The following is a 20,696-nucleotide window of genomic DNA, read 5'->3' on the forward strand; positions in this document are numbered from 1 at the left end:
ACCATGACAATTCTAAAATCATTGGGTCATGAAAGACTTCAATAAGCCTGTTCATACCACTTGTTACATATGAGAAGAAAACAAGCAAGATAAGAGCGCAAGAAATGGGGGGTTAACAAATCTTATTCCTGGGTTCCAGAAAACAGAGTTGTAACAACAGCTGTCTTTCCTCCCCTCCCCCCCAAACACACACACAATAGGTTTAGGACATCCCAGATATAGTTACCCACAGTCTGAGATGGTTTCAAGTGATCACCAGCCAGGCTTCCAGAGTGCCTCTTTCCATCCAGCTGATGGGGAGTTTAGATGTCATCTTCTTGTCCTTGGAAAAGCTTCCTCGGACGGCTGTGAGGTATTTACTTTTACTTAATCTTATAAAGCTAACTCTAACAAAGCACATAATCTATAGTGACTCCTAGTGGGTCAGCATAATAACCTCTACTGGATCACCAATTCTCAAACTACTCATTGTCTCAGAACTTTTCTAGTATTTCTAGCCAAAACAACAATATGTCAGGGGCACCTAAAACCAAGGGCGCTATTCACTCGCTCTTCCATAACTTTCTGTCCCATCTTCCCCTTCTAATTAACCAACTGAAAGTATACAGCTGTCTGACCTTGTCTCAAAAAGGCCTAAGATTTCCTAGCTATGTGATGCTTGGTTTTCAGCTGGCCGTGGCTGAACATACTAAATGGCTGCCTGCAGTACTGTCAAGTTCTGGGGTACGCGCAGGAATGTTAAATTCTGGGGTAACACTGACAATACATTCAGGCATTACAGAACACACGCAATAGACAATTCCTGACCCATGGAGTTTATAATCTAAAAGACAGAGACAGATAAAATAGACTGCCCAGAGAGACCAGATGATAATTTAGTATTTTTGTTCACTTTATAGCTTTGTTTCTAAAATGTTAGGAGGGTACGGGATGATTGACTGATCTAGGGGAGACTCTGTGGGCCTTACAGAGGGTGTGAATCTTAACTTTGAGTTTGAGGGCCTTGCAGACTGAGATTGGGATTGCACATGGGGCGGAAGCAAGGCGGAAGGCATGAAACAAGTGTGGGAGAAGGAAATGAAGAGGCTGTGGAGACTGGCAATGATGGACTGAAGGAGGCAAGGAATGAAATGTGCTGTTTCAAGCTAGAAACAGATCTGGATCTGTGGAAAGACAAATTAACCCAAATGTTTCCCTGAAAGCAAAATCATTGTGGGCTCAAAATCCCTATGATGTGAGTTTGTGAAAAACATCATGTGACCCTTTTCAGCAGTTTTAGCCAAGTCTATCTGAGGAGCTTAGCTAAGCAATATGTGTACAATGCTTTGAAAACATTACATGTTTAGTATTAATAATAGCAGTAACTCCTAGATTGTTAAAATGACTATTGTTTATTTTAATAGTTAATAATGAGGTGATGGGTGAACTTCAAGATCAGTGGTTCAGCTCAAAATGAGCATGCTATAAAACAGTCCTCATTTCAGTCTCTGATCCTACATTTGACTGCAGGTAGGTAGACTGCTGTTCCCATGGAGGGCCCAATTGACAGTACACAGATATTGCAGGATTGGAGCCCAAGTCTTGACTATATGGCAGACAACTAGTAAATTTGCTTCCCATGCATGCAGTTGCTACAAATCAGATCCTCAATATTCACTTACTCATAAACTAGAACATCTCCTTCTGTCAATGTAAATACTACATGAATTTACCCAGAGATACAAGTGTGGTATTGATCTGTTGTTTTAGGTAAATCTTCAGCATGTTGGAAAAGAATTTTTTTAAAAATTCAGAGGATGGTGGTTGTGGTGAGATATGCAAAGGAGTGGAATGAGATTTAGCTCCAATGCGGAGTGGGTACCATTCTCATCAAAGCAATGGGGTTGTGACTGCGGAGGATAACTTTAGTTTCAGGCCAAGACTCTGTAGGACACTCATTAGTGAAGACTGTGCTGTGACTGTGCTGTGATCATGCCCCAGGCATGATCTAGATTTTTTTTTTGTCAGTGGAGGCTTTTGCACCCTTGGTTAAAGTGATATAACCAAGGGCTGAATTTAGCATCAAATTTAAATTGTATTAGGAAGTGACGACAGACCAGGGACAACCAATGAAATTAATAGCTGTGCATTAAAGTTACCATCCTGCACAGTTTAGCTAATATAGCTGGTAATACCAGAAAGATTCCCAATCCTTTTCTTTTAATTTTGTTGCAGGCTGTCTGTTCTCAAAAGACAGCAACACTTTGTGATGAAAAATGTCACCAAGAAGCAGACTATTTTAACTCTACCTTGTCAACTGAAAATCCAGTTAGTACCTCAGAGCCCACAACATGAACACAGGCATAGTATTTTCTGAGAATTGCCATACAAGGAACAGCTGATTGATTTGTGTGTGTGTTAAGCAGAGTTGATATGAAAGGAAAACCTGAAAATGGACCTGAATGGTAGGTTTGAGTGCTGGAGGTGCTAAGGTTTTGTGATGAATGTTTATTATTCAAGAGTGGAACCTTTCAAAACGGCACAATTCGTTACTACACGGTGTATGATATGCACTGTATCAACCCTCAGCTGCTAAGCAAACACATTCATAAACACACAATGCCCTTCAAGGTAAAGGTCATCAGATGTGTAGTTTTCTATTATAATATTTGCATCATTCCATTTGGACAAAAACCACTTGTTTTGCTCAATAACCATTGCCTATGGTCACAGTGGACCAATTTTTTTAGATTCTTCCCCCTCCACCCCGACAGAATACTTGTTGTTTAGCTTTTGAGGCTATTTAAGCTGTTCCAGAAATTTACACTAGAAATCCCAAACGTTAAAACTTTGTGTTTTAATTCTAATTAATTAACACAGCATTATTTCCAACGCTCTTAGCCAAAATCCCAACCAGATCTGAATGGTTCCTTTTGCTTTCCCAGCTTTTTGTGCCAAAAGACTTTAGTGCTCGTATACTCTGGATGCAGAAATAGTCATTGATTGCAATGAATCCTTGTTATTACTGTCTCTCTGTGTTTATGGCTGACATAGCAATTCATAACATTGGAACAAAAGCCACCTGCCACAGAAAGGGGAAGAAATGTCTCTTGCATTGCATGCCTCAGGTTTTTGCTGCATCATGACTTTGAGGTGTGCTTTGTTGAATTTGACATGTCCAGGAAATAGTGGCTGCGAATTTCACAATTTCCCATTGCTGCTACATAAAAATAAATAAATAAATAAATAAAGAGGAGACATAAGAAGTGTTGAAGGCAGCAGTGGTGGGGCGACTTGGCATGAAAGTCACGACATAACATAATTGAAATATTATCATTAGAGCCGTTGCCTCTCTACCTTTCTTTTCAAGACAAAATACATAGAGATTGAATCAAATGTTGTGCTGATTTACTCCACTCCCTCATCAAGGAGGGAATTTATTTACTCTACAAAAGGGCTACTCTTACCTTTTCTTATAACACCCTATTTATACCTTCTAATACTCAGTTAACAAGGATCTTGCAATTTATTTTATACCTGGTACTGTATGTTTCCCTTTGAAGGAAATAGACTGATTCTAAGCAAATATTTACTTCATTAGTATCAAATTATGATTCTTTTTTTCTCCCCTTCACTGCATTCTTTAGTAAATTTAGCAAATCAGTTACAGACTATTCAAGGATAGTCTGAATCTCTCTTGCTTCCATTCAAAACCATTTTGCTTCTAGCCCAGTCCTAGAGAATCTCCCTTGAGACTGAAGTATTAAGTCTTCCAGTGGCTTGTTCCAGCAAAAATGCTGATGTAAGCTTTTCTCTTCCTTGCTCCTTGCTTATCATGATAATGAACTAACTCATGTACTCCTATCTTTTTGCTCATTCAGCTGCAGGTTGAGATCACTGATGTCAGCGGCAAAAGTATTGAAGGCCCAGTCCTTCTAGATATCATTGTTATTGATCAGAATGACAACAGACCCATCTTCCGGGAAGGGCCGTACGTTGGACATGTCATGGAAGGGTCACCTACAGGTATGTGACATCATTCATGCTGCTGTAAACTACTGTATGTTTTATAGGCCATATATTGCCTTCTGATACCTGCACATTTGTTCCATTGCAGAAGGATATTTGCTGACTGTGTGTGATGGGTGTGGCTCATTAACTTCTGCCTGCCTTTTGGGCAGAGGGTAATTGTCTCTGGTATGCCGCAGGGAAACCCTAGAAACAACATAGTCTGAGAAGGAAGCTCAGTCTGAGGTTTATGTTTTGTTGTTCTTATCTGAGTTATCAATAGAGACGAACTGCAGGATGGGATTAAGGTTGGGACTGAATACATCCCATATCAATTCAGTTCAGGTGGGAACTCTACCTGTTCTCAGCCAGATTGGCTGCTGGCAGGATTTATTTGCGTATGCAATGCCTATGGTAGGTAAATGACAAGAATAAATCGAATGCGTATTGAAAAATATGCTCATATTTTAGGGCTTGTTGGGATATTGCAACATTGTACATATTTGAACACTGATCAAATAAAAATAGACTGTGTAGATGAGAGCCAGTATGAACATTTTCTGATCATTTCTAATGTAGATTTGATGATGCTCACGTGTGCTTCTCATGGCATTTTCTGTAAACTAGGGGGTCTTAGAACAGATGTCCTTGCCAAATTCCAACTAGGATACCCAGACTCTCTATCTAAATTCCTCCTGCAGTTACAACTCAATCTATTTCTCTTCAGTTCCTGCTCTCAGATGTTGTGCAAAGTTGCTGTGAGTTGTTCAACAGCTGTTGTATTCCAGTGCAGAGGTATCCCCACTTCAACTGTGAATGATAATTATATTATCAGCAAATATAAACGAGTTAATTCTGATCTCATTGAAACCAGTGCAAGCTAGGGGAGATGCCTGTTAAAATCACTGGAGTGACAGTGGTGTGAGATTAAGATTGGGCCATACATCTGTATGCCTATATATGTATTGATATAGATATATACATATATCAAATAAAGAGTTACGTCCTGTAGTCCTTAGTGGGAGCTGTGTGTTAGGGGGCTTATTCCTTCACCTGCTCACTTCCCTGGTCTTTCTCGTATGAACAGAGAGCAACAATACCCGAAGTCCAAAGGTGCAAACAATTCGATGTTTACTGGGGTGAAAAGCAATGATTCCAATTTCCTTCATGGCTCCCTTCCCAGCTCTGACGCCACAGAACATTGCCTGTCTCCCTGTTCCCAGTCCCCCCTTTAGCAAAACATGATTCCAATTCCCCCACTCCCATTCCCTGTTCCCATTCCCCCCTTTTCTTCCTGATTGACTGCAGACTATATCGTAAAACTTGAGTTCTGCTTAGCTATTCCTTAACCAATCATTTTACCGAAATTTAACTAACCAATCCTAACATATTGTAACATGATTATTTAACCAATTATATCCCACCACCCCTTAATTAGTTTACACCCAACAAACTTAATTATAGAGCAGACAGAAACAACCACAGAACCAGACACAGATTATACAGACAAATAATAGGGAAATGGGGACTACAGTGATAGAACAACAAAGAAATGAGGATTTCACATCCCAGCTATTGATAAGTGAGTTCTTGCCAGACAGGATGCTATCAAACTAAATTTCTTTTTACATCTTCTAGGCGCTTCCCTTTCTCTGGAGGGGATAGGCATTATCAGGACAGGATTGTATCCTAACAGCCCAATAGCACCTTATTTCAATGTGCCCAGTTTGGAATGTAAGGATGTGACCGTTCGCTTCCCAGCTTATGGCTGCCTCTGCTGCTTAGCCCAAGGCCTTAGCCTAAGAACAGGGCCTCAGACTGTCACAGGAAGGGAAGGCCCTTACATCTGCAGACAGTGATTTTGATTCTTTCTTTTATACCTCTTTAACTAGCTAAGTGATAAGAATACACCTAAATTCTTAGAGTATAGGCCTTTACAGGCAGGCCTGAATATCTATATCCTAACACTGTGGCTGGATGAAGACTGCAGGATTGTCCTATGTTTTAAGAGATTTGCTTATAAACACACTAGAATCTTTCAGGATGAAGACTGAAATTAAACCTATTATACCATTATGAACAATTAATATTAATTTCACTTCTATATAGGGTGTGTTGCGTTTAGTGTGAACAGAGAAAACCATTTTGTACTCCCTCTTTAATGTATTAAACCTTTGGTAAGCCTATATATTCATCTTTGTTCAAACTTTGTCATTGGTGGAGCTTTTAGGAATCATCTGACCATATCAGCAATTATATGTACTAGCACATGGTTATGCTTCCCTGCTTGGCTTTGGACTTGAATTGCATTATAAGCTGTTATCCCATAAGATTAACACAGAGAGGTATTAAGATAAATGTGTGATGTTGAATATTGCAATATTTAACAAGCAGACTAAGAACCAACAGGACAATTTTAAAAAAATGGCCATATTTTCATTCTAACCAGAGATAAGTTAGAGTCCTGTTTAGAAGTATAGTATAGTTATCCAAGTGGAAAATCAACCATTTTCTAACATTGTTTTGTGTATAGTTCAGATTTTAGTGAACTGTAAAGAATCCAAAACAAACCTTCCCAAAAGTTCCCCTTTACTTTCCCCTCCTCCTGCATCCCCTTGTAATGGAACTAATAAAACAAGAACTTCATAACTATTGACTGCACATGCATGGCTGTCCGAGTTCCTCTGAAATTCCTTTGTACAAACTAATCAATAGTACATAACAGGGTATGACTACCTAATGAGATCGAGTGACCAGTTTCAAATGCATTTTTTTAATTTAAACTGCAATATAAGCAGTTTCTGAGTATGCATAGTTAAATCTATCATCCACAATGCCTGCTAATGACTTCCATTACTTTCTACAGACAGCTCTGTGCTATTTAGGTGTCACAGGGTTAACAACAACAACAACCCAATATCCTTCACAGTTGATTTCAAACATACATACCAACAAAGCCTTTAAATATTCTGAAAATAGATCAGATGGCAAGGACTCCAGAACCAGTGGAAGCAAATTTCTGCTAATCCATATTTATAGTATTTTGGGGGAAACAAACAAACAAACTCCTAGCTTTAAAAATAAATCCTGAAGATTCTTTTCCCTCAGTTCCTCAGCCAGGGGAAAATAGGATCATTTTTTATTTAATTTTTTTAACTTCCAGAAATAAACACCAAAAGTAATTGATACCGGAGACACAATTTTATCACTACACAGGTTACATTCTGATAATTATTCTCTTTCTCAGTGTGCACACTCATCATTAGAGCGCTCACTTGCATCAGGGTATGATGTTCTAGGAATCTGTATCTCTAGCCCACCCTGCAGGTTATCTGTGTGCAGTTTATTCCTCTGGCTGAGGTGTTTCTAAGTCCAACCCCTTTGGGGACGACAAAAGCTCAAACTGGTAATCAGAGTCTCTTAACAAATCTACCTTTCTCTGGGCTCCATCTTCAATCTCCTTCTGTTACTCCAGATTTTTATCTCCCAGTTCTGATGTTGAGGACTGGCCCCTCAGAATGAGTCTCGCTGAGGTCTCTGCTCACATGCAGACTCCGGCTCTGGCAATTTTACAGGAGTCCCTCCTGTCTCTGTGGTTCCTCTCTTCAGAGTGCACTCTTTCCTCTTTCATAGGGCCCAGGTGCCCATTAAATTATCATCTGATGTCTCCAATTCCTGACCCTCTGGCTCAGGAGCAGCTAATTGGATACATCTATTGTACGTGTGCCATAATTAATTGATTATTAACTCCCTTCCAGCATGTGATAGGGCTTCACCACTTCACTCATCACCCATATCACATTGGTAGCAAATAGTCACCAGCAACCACACACCACACAACAGAACCACTAACCCAGGAACCTATCCTTGCAACAAAGCCCGTTGCCAACTGTGTCCACATATCTATTCAGGGGATACCATCATAGGGCCTAATCACATCAGCCACACCATCAGAGGCTCGTTCACCTGCACATCTACCAATGTGATATACGCCATCATGTGCCAGCAATGCCCCTCAGCCATGTACCTTGGCCAAACTGGACAGTCTCTACGTAAAAGAATAAATGGACACAAATCAGATGTCAAGAATTATAACATTCAAAAACCAGTCGGAGAACACTTCAATCCCTCTGGTCACTCAATCACAGTTGCTAAAAGTGGCAATACTTCAACAAAAAAACTTCAAGATCAGACTCCAAGGAGAGACTGCTGCATTGGAATTAATTTGCAAACTGGATACAATTAACTTAGGCTTGACTAGAAACTGGGAGTGGATGGGTCATTACACAAAGTAAAACTATTTTGCCATGTTTATCCCCCCCAACCCCCACTGTTCCTAGGACGTTCTTGTCAACTGCTGGAAATGGCCCACCTTGATTATCACTACAAAATGTTCCCCCCTACCCCGCTCTCCTGCTGGTAATAGCTCACCTTAAGTGATCACTCTGGTTACAGTGTGTATGGTAAAACCCATTGTTTCATGTTGTCTATGTATATAAATCTCCCCACTGTATTTTCCACTGAATGCATCCGATGAAGTGAGCTGTAGACCACGAAAGCTTATGCTCAAATAAATTTGTTAGTCTCTAAGGTGCCACAAGTACTCCTTTTCTTTTTGCGAATACAGACTAACACGGCTGCTACTCTAAAAACTTACATTAAATTAGAATGGCCAGTGCACTCATGTGGCAGTTTTATATTGACAAGAGATGGAGCCCATTGTGCTTAGCACTGTACAAATATGGAACAAAAAGAAGGTCCCTACCCTAAGAAGCTTACAATCTAAGTATAAGACAAGAGAAGGATACAGATGTGGAAATACAAGGATACAATACTGGTTGACAGGATAGACAGTGGTCTCTGTCATGCCAATGCCTTACAAGTTTCTTGAGGGTCATGATTTAGACTTGGTGTGGAAGACCCCCATGGCCAATCCATCTCCCATCTCATGTTTCTATAATTACTTTCCTCAGCTATTTGAAGTCCTGACATGCCTTGTTAGCATTTTGTCTTGTCACGTAGGACAAGAGAATGCATTTACTTTTATCTATAGGTTGTGCAGTGATCCCTAATATAAGTGTTGAGTGCAGCTGCAGAACCATGGCATTTGAACAAGAAAGCTTTCAGATCTCAGAGAGAGAGGAGAAGTAAGGTAAATTACTTGCAAAGAGCTTCAAAGGGATCTCACTAAACTGGGTGACTGGGCAAAAAATGGCAGATGAAATTCAGTGTTGATAAATGCAAAGTAATGCACATTGGAAAACATAATCCCAACTATACATATGAAACGATGGGGTCTAAATTAGCTGTTGCACTCAAGAAAGAGGTCTTGGAGTCACTGTAGATAGTTCTCTGAAAACATCCACTCAATGAGCAGCGGCTGTCAAAAAAAGAAAACAGAATGTTGGGAATCATTAAGAAAGGGATAGATCATAAGACAGAAAATATCATATTGCTTCCATATAAATCCCTGGTACACCCACCTCTTGAATACTGCATGCGGATGTGGTCACCCCATCTCAAAAAAGATATTTTGGAATTGGAAAAGGTTTGGAAAAGGGCAACAAAAATTATTAGGGGTATGGAATGCCTTCTATATTTGGAGAGATTAATAAGACTGGGACTTTTCAGCTTCGAGATGACTCCAGAGACAACTAACGGGGGTGGGGGAGGTATGATTGAGGCATATAAAATCGTGACTGGTGTGGAGAAAGTAAATAGGGAAGTATTATTTTCTCTTTCTCATAACACAAGCACTAGGGGGTCACTAAATGAAATTAATAGGCAGCCAGTTTAAAACAAACAAAATGAAGTATTTTTTCACACTACACACAGTCAACCTGTGGAACTCCTTGCCAGAGGATGTTGTGAAGGCCAAGACTATCACAGGGTTCAAAAAATAACTAGATAAGTTCATGGAGTATAGGTCCATCAATGGCTATTAGCCAGGATGGGCAGGGATGGTGTCCCTAGCCTCCGTTTGCCAAAAGCTGGGAATGGGTGACAGAGGAAGGATCACTTGATGATTACATGTTCTGTTAATTCCCTCTGGGGCACATGGCACTGGCCACTGGCAGAAGACAGGATACTGGGCTAGATGGACCTTTGATCTGACCTAGTATGGCTGTTCTTATGTTCTTATATTCACTATGGATGTAACTTATATTTGCCAAAACCTCACATCCCGCTAAGAAATCACAACTCAGTCTAGATGTGTATAAGTGGAAGGCTGTGAAGCATTAGATGTCATTGAAAACTATCAGAATAAACTAAAATATAACCAAACAGTATGAGGTAGTCAGCCTGAGTGCTGAGTGAGGCAGGTATCCAACAGAGATCACATTAGATGAGTCAGCATTCCAATGGTGCCCCAACTCAGTAAATGCCTATTTTAAGAGACTGTAACAAATTAGGGTGAGTTCCTGCAGACCCCCTCAGTTCAGCGTGTTGCTTTAGCAATCCATTGGAACCCTGCCTGTTTCAATACACAAACCTTCAGAAACTTTTCAATATGAAGCAAAATTTGCCATGTGCCCATGAGCAGTTCCATCTTAGCATTAGGGTACAGGTGAGACAAACAACCACCAACCCCACTAATGTTGCTTTAAAAAACAAACAAACTTGCATTCATTACGTGCCTTTTTCACAAGTGCTAATTTGGTCAAAACCAAACCAGTTTTCATCCAAGTGTTCCATGGCATTTCTCCTCAGTGAGGTTTATTTCCTTGGCAAATTTCAATGATCAAGCCCTCCCCCCCATTTTGGTGCTAAAGATATTCAAAAGAAAGGATGCAAGCATTATTAGACTAGCAAACAAAAACAATGCTTAGGAGCAGGTAAGGTTGCATCATGACATGACAGGCCAATCCATCTGAAACCTGAAAAGTATGGAAATAAGAAGTTAAAGGAAAAGATCTGTGCATTTCTTGACACCTTCAGAATGACAAGAGTGTGCTTCAGTATTCCATAGGCTTTCTTTTTTACTGCTACCTCCAACAGGTACCAAAACGCACTGTGTACCCCAACTTAATTAAACTTGCTGTCTAACCGAAAAAAACCTCCTATGTTTTTATGTCAATGATATCAACAGATCAGCACATCCAACTGTCACACATTCCATGGATTAGGTAAGAGGCAGTGCGAGGAGGGGCTGCCATTTTTCCTTTGTTGCTCTGACAGAGGAGGGCTTAAGGATGATGCCTTATGCATTAAAGGATGAAGCTTTGATCATGAAGACTAGAGCTTATCCAGGTGGGCTTAATCAAAGCTAGAATCCTGAAGCTGGTAGAACCATAGAACTTGTCCTCCTTACATAAAACCAGAAGAAAATGAAGAAGGAAGTTTGCATGCAACCATCTTGGTGTACAGAAGATGAACAACACCTTTTGCCCCAGGAAGGTAATGGAGGTTGAAGATCAAAATTGAATATGGTCCATTAGCTCACTTTAAGAGCCATAAGGATATTATTGTATACTACTTCAGGGCAAACTATGGAACTATTAGGTCCAGAAATTTGGAGCGGCGTGACTGGTGACGACCTGTTGATGGAGTCACAAGGTCAGAGATCTCAGAATGCCAGCACATAACAAGGCACAGGCAAAAATAATGCACTGAGTAATATATCTTGCAGCTAGACACATTCCTGAAATCTGAGACTGGAGTCAAGGGAACTGATGAAAAAGTGCCAGGCTGACAGTCTATACTGAAAAGGAAAGAGTTAGATATAAATGCAACTTGTCAGGCAAAATTATTACATTGCTTAAAAGTTTTAAAAGTCATGTGAAGCATGAATCTCATACATAGCTGAGTAGATTTGCAAAAGTTTGCATAGCAAGTTTCTGAAAGATCAAAGCAGTTGTGGAAATAGGATTAGTATAATTGGTTTTAAAGAACTTAAGAGTTGTATTTGTATTTTCAAATTTATGGGTCAATTCAAGAGGAAAAAGGAATTGCAATGTGTTAAACTATTGTTGCATATCACAAGTGGAATTCTGTAAACAAAATGGTGTACTAAATACTCAACTGAAAGGCTGTAGAGAAGAGGTTTGTGGACAAGACTTGGTGAAGAAGGACTGAGCACATTGCTTTACAATGCGAAAGCTGGCATCTATTGTGAAGTGTAGTATAATATCGTTGTTTTTATGTGATAATAAGGACAAACACACCTTGTTATGCTGTGCCTGAATTGAAGGCAAGGCAAGGTTTCCAAGTATGATATATTTAAACTAGAAGTTTATATGTATTTTTATTTGTTTAGTATGATTATACACTGTTAAAGAGTTGCCATGCTTAATCCCAGAAGTGGCTGTATTTTAGTGGTGTATGAAGTGATTCCTGTGTAATTAAGGCCACATTTTCAAATGGACCTCAATCTGCCCTCCATGTTTTGAGGATTGGTGGAGCGGAAGGAGTGCAATTTTGTCCTTACTAATAATTGCGCTTTCTATTTTGAAACCACAATGCATTATGGACACAAACAGCTGTTTAAGCCTCTATAATGTTAGTGTCTTCATCTTACTAAAGGAGCAAAAAATTGGGTCTAGTTATTTGTGAATGCAAAATTGTGCGTACATTAAATGGAAGCCACTTCTCAAAACCTGAGCCAGAGCTTATCATAGAATCATAGAGTATTAGGGTGGAAGAGACCTCAGGGGGTCATCTAGTCCAACCCCCTGCTCAAAACAGGACCATTTATCGTTTAGTTTGTAATGTGCATTAGGATCTTTTGGATGAAAGGTGCTATACACATATATTTCCCTATCAGTTTTTCTTGCATGGAATTAATTTGTAACATAAGATACCTGTGGTGTTGTGCCGAGTGGTGATTTTCTTGGGACTAGCCAACTGTCAAAATCTTACAAAAGCAATTTTAAAAGTCATAGAAAACTTGGCTTCCGTTAGAAGTGTCCAATCCTGGACATACTGGAAGTTTAGTGGTTGCCTGTTCAGGATCATCTGTACTTGAAAAATGATCTCTTTCAGTTGTTTTGTTTGAGTGTTGATTTCTACTGCCCCTAGTTCCCGTAAAAGACTGAGCGTATGTAACATTAGCATTTAATATATGGGCCTGATCCACTGATGTCAATAGGAGTCTTTCCACTGACTTCAATAGGCTTTAGATCAAGCTCAGCATACTTTATACTGCTATAAAGTGTTATACTTTATACTAAAGTAACCTTTTTCCATATTGCAACCTTGTGTTCCAGCAGGGAAAAGTTTTGAGATCCTCTTCCCATGAGACCCTGTCCCATGCACCCATTAAGAAAGGAGCACATCCATTACCACCCTAGACCTGGTCACAAGCCACCAGATTGAGAACCCACTTGCTACGGCAAAACCTAGGTCAATAGCCTTATGGATTGCAGGAGAGTGGTCATCTGGAAATTTCTGACAATTTCCTGCTGATGAAAAGTTTATTTTTTTTTTTACTTTGGGCTGGTTAAATGAACTAAGCTGACATCTCATTTCATTCGCTGGAGCCATTTGGCAGAAATGATTCTGAACACATTTGACTTGATTATCCAACTTGTAACAATATGTTAGAAGCCCAATGGGTTAAAAGCCTAACTACACAGGGAGGGGAAATTGCTTGTGAATTGCATTAAAAACAGCAACTTGTTTTCCATTAAGCACAGTAGCCTGAATACATTGCATTCCAACTGAGGAGCCCTAAAGCAGAACAGATAGAAGATGTCTGTAAATAATTATTAGAAATAAAGGGACATTTAAAGTGGCACACAGGATGACATTAAGCACAATAGCCCAGAGGAATGTTCAATATCATAAAATAATAATTTGTAAAAATGGATAAGGCATGAGGAAGGGTCTAGATCACTGAGCATGTATTATTGATAGCCACATGCTATATAATTGTATGTTGCTATCATTCAGACAAATGAAAATTGGGTTATAGAGACAGTTTCCTCTTATCAAATACAGCATGCAAGGCTGCCTTTTTTTCAGCTAGCCTAATAACAACAAAGTTGCTGCAGAAATGAATATTAATGAGATTGCATATGGAAGATGAAAATCAAAAGACATTTGCAAAGGTAAACTGCATGAAGATATATCTGGAGAAGTTGGCAGAATAAGTTAGATGATTTTTCTCCCTGTACACATGTTGCAATCATCTTTGTTTGATGTATGTCTCAAGGATTATAAAAATATTTCCCCCCCAGTGTATTTCTTTTTACTTTGTGATCATTGCTGATGTGCGGAAAAAACAGGACGACTTAAGCTTTAAAATGACTAAAATTGCATTGAATTTGGTGAGCTCCGCAGGCTTGCTTCTTGCCTTTGACTTGTGATTCCAACAACATGGGGAAAAACTACAGGGGTTCTCTTAAGAGCTTTCCTGCAGCCAGTTGTTAGAAAAGACACAATTTTTTTAAAGAGCTTCCAGCAGAGGAGAAAATTCAAGGATTGTTTCTTTATGACTAGGTGAAACCAGGAAAGAGTGGAATTAGGTATTTTCTAAGGGCCTCTGATTCTCCTTCCACCAGTGTCAAGACCACATTTTTCTTTCTTTCATGCATTCTTCAATCACAGAAGTTACTAACATTCTGCACACATGGATTGTGGAGTTTTATGGCATTTCCACTGTATTTTGAAAATAAGTAAATTCCTCCTGGAAGACTGAAATAATGGAAGAGTTCTCGATTTCAGACCCCAAACCACAAAAACTCAGTGCAAGAGGGAGAAATTCACACCAAGCACAGAACTGTGCAACTCTTAAATCCACAAAATAGGGATCAAGCGGGAATTAAGTGGCACATACTCCTTATGCTGGTTCTCTGCTTGGGGGATAATTTCATTCCAAGTGAGATTGGGAAATCTGCCATTTTTTTCGTGATACACAGTTATGGAAAATATTCAGTCATTTTTGGTGAGAGGCAAACTTACTCTGTGGAAACATTTCACTGAACAGAATATTGCCTACAACAAAGTACATTGGTGTCAGTAATTTTAAAATCATTTTCAATAGCGTGTGATGGGGTATACTAAACCCCACACTGGACAACAAAAGGTTAATGAGCTGCTCTGGGCGCAGGCAACGCCGCACTGCGACACCTGCAAGGCATGAACAGGCTGCCGGAGGAGCTTATAAGGAAGCAGAACAGCACACTTGTTGGCAGATCAGGGGAGAGAACAGACCTTCAGCTCCTGAGGAAAGGGCTGACTGGAGGCAGGAGCTTCCCAGACAACCACTGCCTGAAGGCCCCTCCCTGAGGGAAGTGAGGGCCAGATTCTGACACACCCTGACAGGGAATCGTTCCCCTCTGTTTCTTTTTAACTCTGCTTATTTGTGTTAATTCCCTTTGCTTTCTGTTCATGAACTACCCCAGAATGAGACAAACTTTGAAGTAACCTGGGTGGAGGGTCAAATCACAGAAAGAGGCAGGTCACCACAGAGGCGGAGCAGCCATCGTCAGGAGCCACCCAGCAAGGAGAGAGCTGCTATGCCACACTTTGCCACAGGGAGGCGCCAGCAGTAAGTCAACGCCTTCACAATAGATCGTTCATGTCCCTAATGAGAGAACAACATCTGAAACACGTGAATCAAGAACTGAAGAAAATATAAATGAAGCAATAAAGAAACATTGTTGGTCGGTCTTAAACTGTCACTTTAAGGAAATTACACAGTTCAAGTACTGCTGATACGAATGATGGTCTTATATTAAAACAATGAAAGAACAAGTTGAAGACAACATCAAAAGCAATTTTCTGTGTTTAAGATTTTATAATGCAAATCAAATCGTTATGAATTCTTTTGATGTGACTTGTGATACAGTGAATCACAATGAATACTTCTAGGGGTTCACGAAAATGACAGGAGTATTTCCAATGGAATTCCAAAGGAAGATTCCAAAAAAGGTAGATTTAATTTTCATAACTAATGTAGAAGTTAGCGCCTTGGTATTCCACTGTAGGAATATATTGTACGGGGAAGGATTGTTGCTAAATATATTGAGATAGTGAAAAATAAAATATTGCTCTTGGTAATAAATTGCAGTTGTAAGATTCTAACCATGTTGTAAATAGAATAATCGATTCTGTCCATCTACATAGGTTGGTCCCAATTTAAAAGGTCATGTTCTGCCAACACCCAGAAGCGAAAAGTGTGATTCTCTTTTCACTTTTCCTGTTTCACGTTAATTTAACTCTAATGACTTCAGTGGAGCTGCTCCTGGGTTTACACTGGTGTAAGTGAAAGAATCATCAAGCCCCAACAATTGTGTTTTATTTGTTCTTTTTGCCAGATGAGGATTGTAAAGAACACTGTTTTGTGTAATATATCTGGCTGTCCCAGAGCTTCTTAAGAGGGCACAAATTTTGGAAAGTGCATAGGCTATCAGGACCAGACAGCTTGTTTTCACTTAGGACTAAAAATATTTCTGAAAAAGTGCAACCTACAGTAGAATCTCTCTTATATGGCTTTACCAGTTTTAGATTTCTAAGGTATCTTAACAAATGCCAGTCAGTATCTGCTCAGACAAATATAAGAGCTGGCCAGGCCCCAAACATCTGTAATGTTGATATTCTGTTTTTCAAATACAGGTGCCAACCAGAAGCCAATAGAATAATCACAGAGGACTATTTCAATAGTTGGAGGACTCTATCTCTCAGGAAATATTGGAGATTGTATATATTTATTATTATTTGTTTATTTATTATTACATCCTGCCTTTTTTAAACAAACAGCCTTTACAACACACAAGATCTCTAAGTATAAAAAGGGGAATGTTGCTGTCTAAAATCCCTCTGAGGCACCAATAAATCCCGATCAGGAACTGACTCTGTAGGTTTGGGTAGTCAGGAGTTTTGTTAAACCCTCTGCAGAATTCCTGCATTTTAGATGCTCATCTGCACTTGTTCTCCTTTGACTTGCCTGAAAATTCTCACAGTGCGCAAGAGTCTTCTAGAGGTCACTGCTCATGATACCTTGAACTCCTAGTGTGTTCATGAGTTGCTTATTCAGACCCTTAAGGATCACTCCAAGTGCTCCAGCAACCACTGGGTTCATCTCTGATCTAGTTTTCCTTGATTTGTTCCACTTTGTGGCAGAGTTCTTCAGACTTTGCCATCTTTTTCTCTTGTTTCTTTTTTTTATATATATTTCCATCTGCTGGTATGGCAGTATCAATTAACATTGTCTTATTTGTCTTCTTTCCTACAAAAACTACATCCGGCCTGGTAGCCTGCACCATTTGGTCTGTAACAATTGCCAGATCCCATAAAATCTTTGCCTCTTCATTCTCTAGAGTGCTTTCAATCTTCTGGTCATAATCCCACATGGTGCATTTAAATCCATACTTCCCAGAGAGGCTCCAATGCAGACACTTGGCGACCTCATTGTGTCTGTTCATATATTCTCTCCCAGCCAGGCTCCTGCGGGCGCTCAGCACGTGCTCCATTTTCTGTCCTTTTTGGAACACAGTCTGCATTCAGGGAGCAGTTCTGTCAGTCAGTTTTGTTTTGAACATAATTAAGCCTTAAGGATGGCTCTTGTGCACTCATAATTAGGCTCGCTGTATCTCTTTTGTGGTATCTTTCTACAGGCCATGAAGTAGTTAATCTTCAAACACTAATTATTTTATTACTACTATTAATAATAATAATAATAATAAATAATTAACTTGTATTGCAGGAGTGCCTAGTAACATATATCTATTTGTTACTTTGATGATAAACTCCTCAAGGCAGGGACTGTCTTTTGATGCATTTGTATAGTGCCTAGAACAATAGTCTGTGGCCCTGGTCTATGACCCGGGTCCCTGTAAGCAGTCATATAATAACATCACCCTTTATCCCAAACCTCCAACGAAGTCAAAATAAGTATGTGTGCATATAAATAATACAGGGTGGTGAAACAGCAAGTAGGTGGACGTGATATCTGTTTAGATACAGAGATCATTCCTGTTTTTTAATCTGTCTTGAAATCATGGACGTTAGAGTTGGGCAAGACCTGTTAGAGCCTCCTGTCCCTAACAAGTGCCCAGCCAAGCCACTGTGTTCAGCTCAGTCCATCTTGAGCACATTTAAATAATCTTAAGTGTAGCAATTTGCAGCTAAAAGAACTGCTATGTAAAAAACTGGAAACAGTAGTCGGTGGTTCACTCCAGGGTTCAATTATGCTTGGCTCTCCACAGAAATAGGTTAAATTGAGGAAAAACTCCAGACTGCCTCAGGAGCAGAGGTCAGTATTTAAGGCTGTGTGTAAGAACTGAAGAAATTGCAAAAAGCCCTTTGTTGTTTAACTTTTTTTGTGAATAAATTATTTGTTTGTTCATTGCACCTAAGATTAAAATGACCTATCCTCTCCTGCAGCTCTACCCCACACAATAATATACCAACAGTAATAGGCACCTGACTTGAACATTGTTAATTGCCCAGGATACAGAACACATGTCATTTTTATGCTGTTGCATTTCATGTAGAAAAATAATTTCACTTTAATATACTTCCAGGCATAGAACTATCAAAGCAGCGATGTTTGGTTGCTTGGCATATATTTACATTATACCATTGGTTTATTAATTAGAAATAAGCATATTTCTTAATTAAAGAACAAATGAATTTTTAAGGAAGTGGTGGACTCCCTTCTGGGTATTGAAGATCAGGGACTCAAGTTTGTTTGTATAATTCTGTATCTAATTCTTTGCACAGGGAATTTAATTTATGCATTAGCTCAGCTAGCAGGGATTTTATGTATCTGTTTATGCATCTGTCTGTATGCCCTCTGAGGGGCAGGGTGGGCTTAAAAGATTCAAATGACTGGAACACAAGGGATATCGTTCATCCATATAATCAGTTAATTGAAAGGTGCTTCAGCATAGTTTAGATAGTGTCAAAGAAAATGAACCTGAAGAAACATATTTACATGCATGACATATTCCAGAATAGGATGGCATCTCGTTCCTTTTTGTTATGCTACTGGCTGTACCAGATCTCAGTCTTTTCCTGTTTATATAGATGTAAGTTACAGGTTTTATATTTTGCCTTTCCATCTCCTGTTTGCAGGATGCCAGCCCTGCAGGCTGCTCTGTGAGCTGTACTGTAAGTCAGTCGACTGTCAGCTTCCACACAACTGTATTTCATTTGAGTCCTTTAGTGTGCATACAGAAGGTGATAAATCCGAACAGCTTGCAATCATGTGCCATAAATTTATGATCTGATTCAGAGATTGATGAGCTTTGATACATTAGGTGTGGGTCTAGCCCCTGTGCTGTCCTCCCCCTTAAATGGATGTAAATCCTACTATTGTGTTGCCAGGCATTATAACAATAGAACATCATTTCCTGTGACAGTAATACTATGGTGCAGTCAGTACTCCAAATGCTCAGTTGAGAAAGGCCTATAAATTGCCAGTGCAGGTGGGATTAGTCTGCCCTAGCATGGGGTGCTAGTATCCATCAACAGAGAGATCCACACTACCTTTATGATCAGAGAACATGTCCACCTGAATACAAAGTGGATTGTTTGAGAATGACAGGATTATTTATTCCTATGCTGGTTACTCTGAGTTTTCTAACGTTGTCTTAAAGAGAAAAGAACAGGAGGACTTGTGGCACCTTAGAGACTAACAAATTTATTAGAGCATAAGCTTTCGTGGGCTACAGCCCACTTCATCGGCTGCATAGAATGGAAAGTAGAGTAAGAAGATATATATCTATATACACATACAGAGAAGGTGGAAGCTGCCATACAAACTGTAAGAGGCTAATTAATTACGATGAGCTATTATCAGCAGGAGAAAAAACTTTTGTAGTGATAATCAAGATGGCCCATTTAGACAGTTGACAAGAAGGTGTGAGGAGGATACTGAACATGGGGAAATAGATTCAATATGTGGAATGACCCGGCCACTCCCAGCCTCTATTCAAACCCAAGTTAATGGTGTCTAGTTTGCATATTAATTCAAGCTCAGCAGTTTCTCGTTGTATCCAAAATTATGAATGTCTATTTTAAAAAAAAATGGGGTTCGCCTTTCCCCCACCCTCCTTTCTTTTCCCCGAGACATTGTTTGAAATGTTCATGGAACAGGGGTTTGGTGCACATGAGACCCCCACAGAACCATGAATCCGGGTAACAGTCCAGAATTGAGGCATAGAACTGGAGATGAAACTGACTGCAAAAGAAAGTAACTGACAAGGTGAAATGAGTAAAATGCAAAAAGTAAACAAATGAACAAAAAAAGGAAAAGTAGGTTTTTCAAGTTTGTTTAGGTTAGTTCATTTGTAGTAGTATTCATCTCTTAATATTTACAGTATTGTAAAACTGTTGGGCCAGATTGGGGGGGAAAATGCATGTGCAAAAAGGATTGCTTAATTTGTCCATGCAATGTACTCATTTGCATGTGCAATTTTAGGTGTATTAAATGTCCATTTGTGCATGAAAATTTTCAATCTGTGCACACAATTGTGGCGACTATGTTTGTAAACTAGGTGCAAACTCACTTCTGTCTGCTGGCTTTCAACAATTATCCATCAAAGAGAGATGGAAAATAACATATGCATGCTCTTGTTTGTATGTGTTTTTGAAAATCAAGCCCTTTGTTACTAAGTGAGCACCACCAGTTGTGCTTTACACTGCATAACACTGACGAAGACGTATTCCTTACCTCAAGAATATTGCAAAACAAACTAAGGGCTTAAGTTTATATTCCTTGCATGGCTACCCTTTACACTGTAGTCCGTGTATGTACTGGA

At 39.5% G+C, this 20,696-nt stretch overlaps 1 protein-coding gene across 1 annotated transcript in view; it reads left to right on the plus strand.

Moving 5' to 3' along the window:
* The window catches only part of CDH13 (cadherin 13), a 620,546-nt gene that overhangs the window by 308,138 nt on the left and 291,712 nt on the right, over window positions 1-20,696 (plus strand). The window contains exon 6 of the mRNA XM_077831429.1: window positions 3,861-4,005. Coding sequence (XP_077687555.1) covers window positions 3,861-4,005 — 145 coding nt within the window. The remainder of the gene's footprint in view (window positions 1-3,860; window positions 4,006-20,696) is intronic.

This window comes from Eretmochelys imbricata, chromosome 12 (assembly GCF_965152235.1).
Source record: "Eretmochelys imbricata isolate rEreImb1 chromosome 12, rEreImb1.hap1, whole genome shotgun sequence".
Taxonomy (NCBI): Eukaryota; Metazoa; Chordata; order Testudines; family Cheloniidae; genus Eretmochelys; species Eretmochelys imbricata.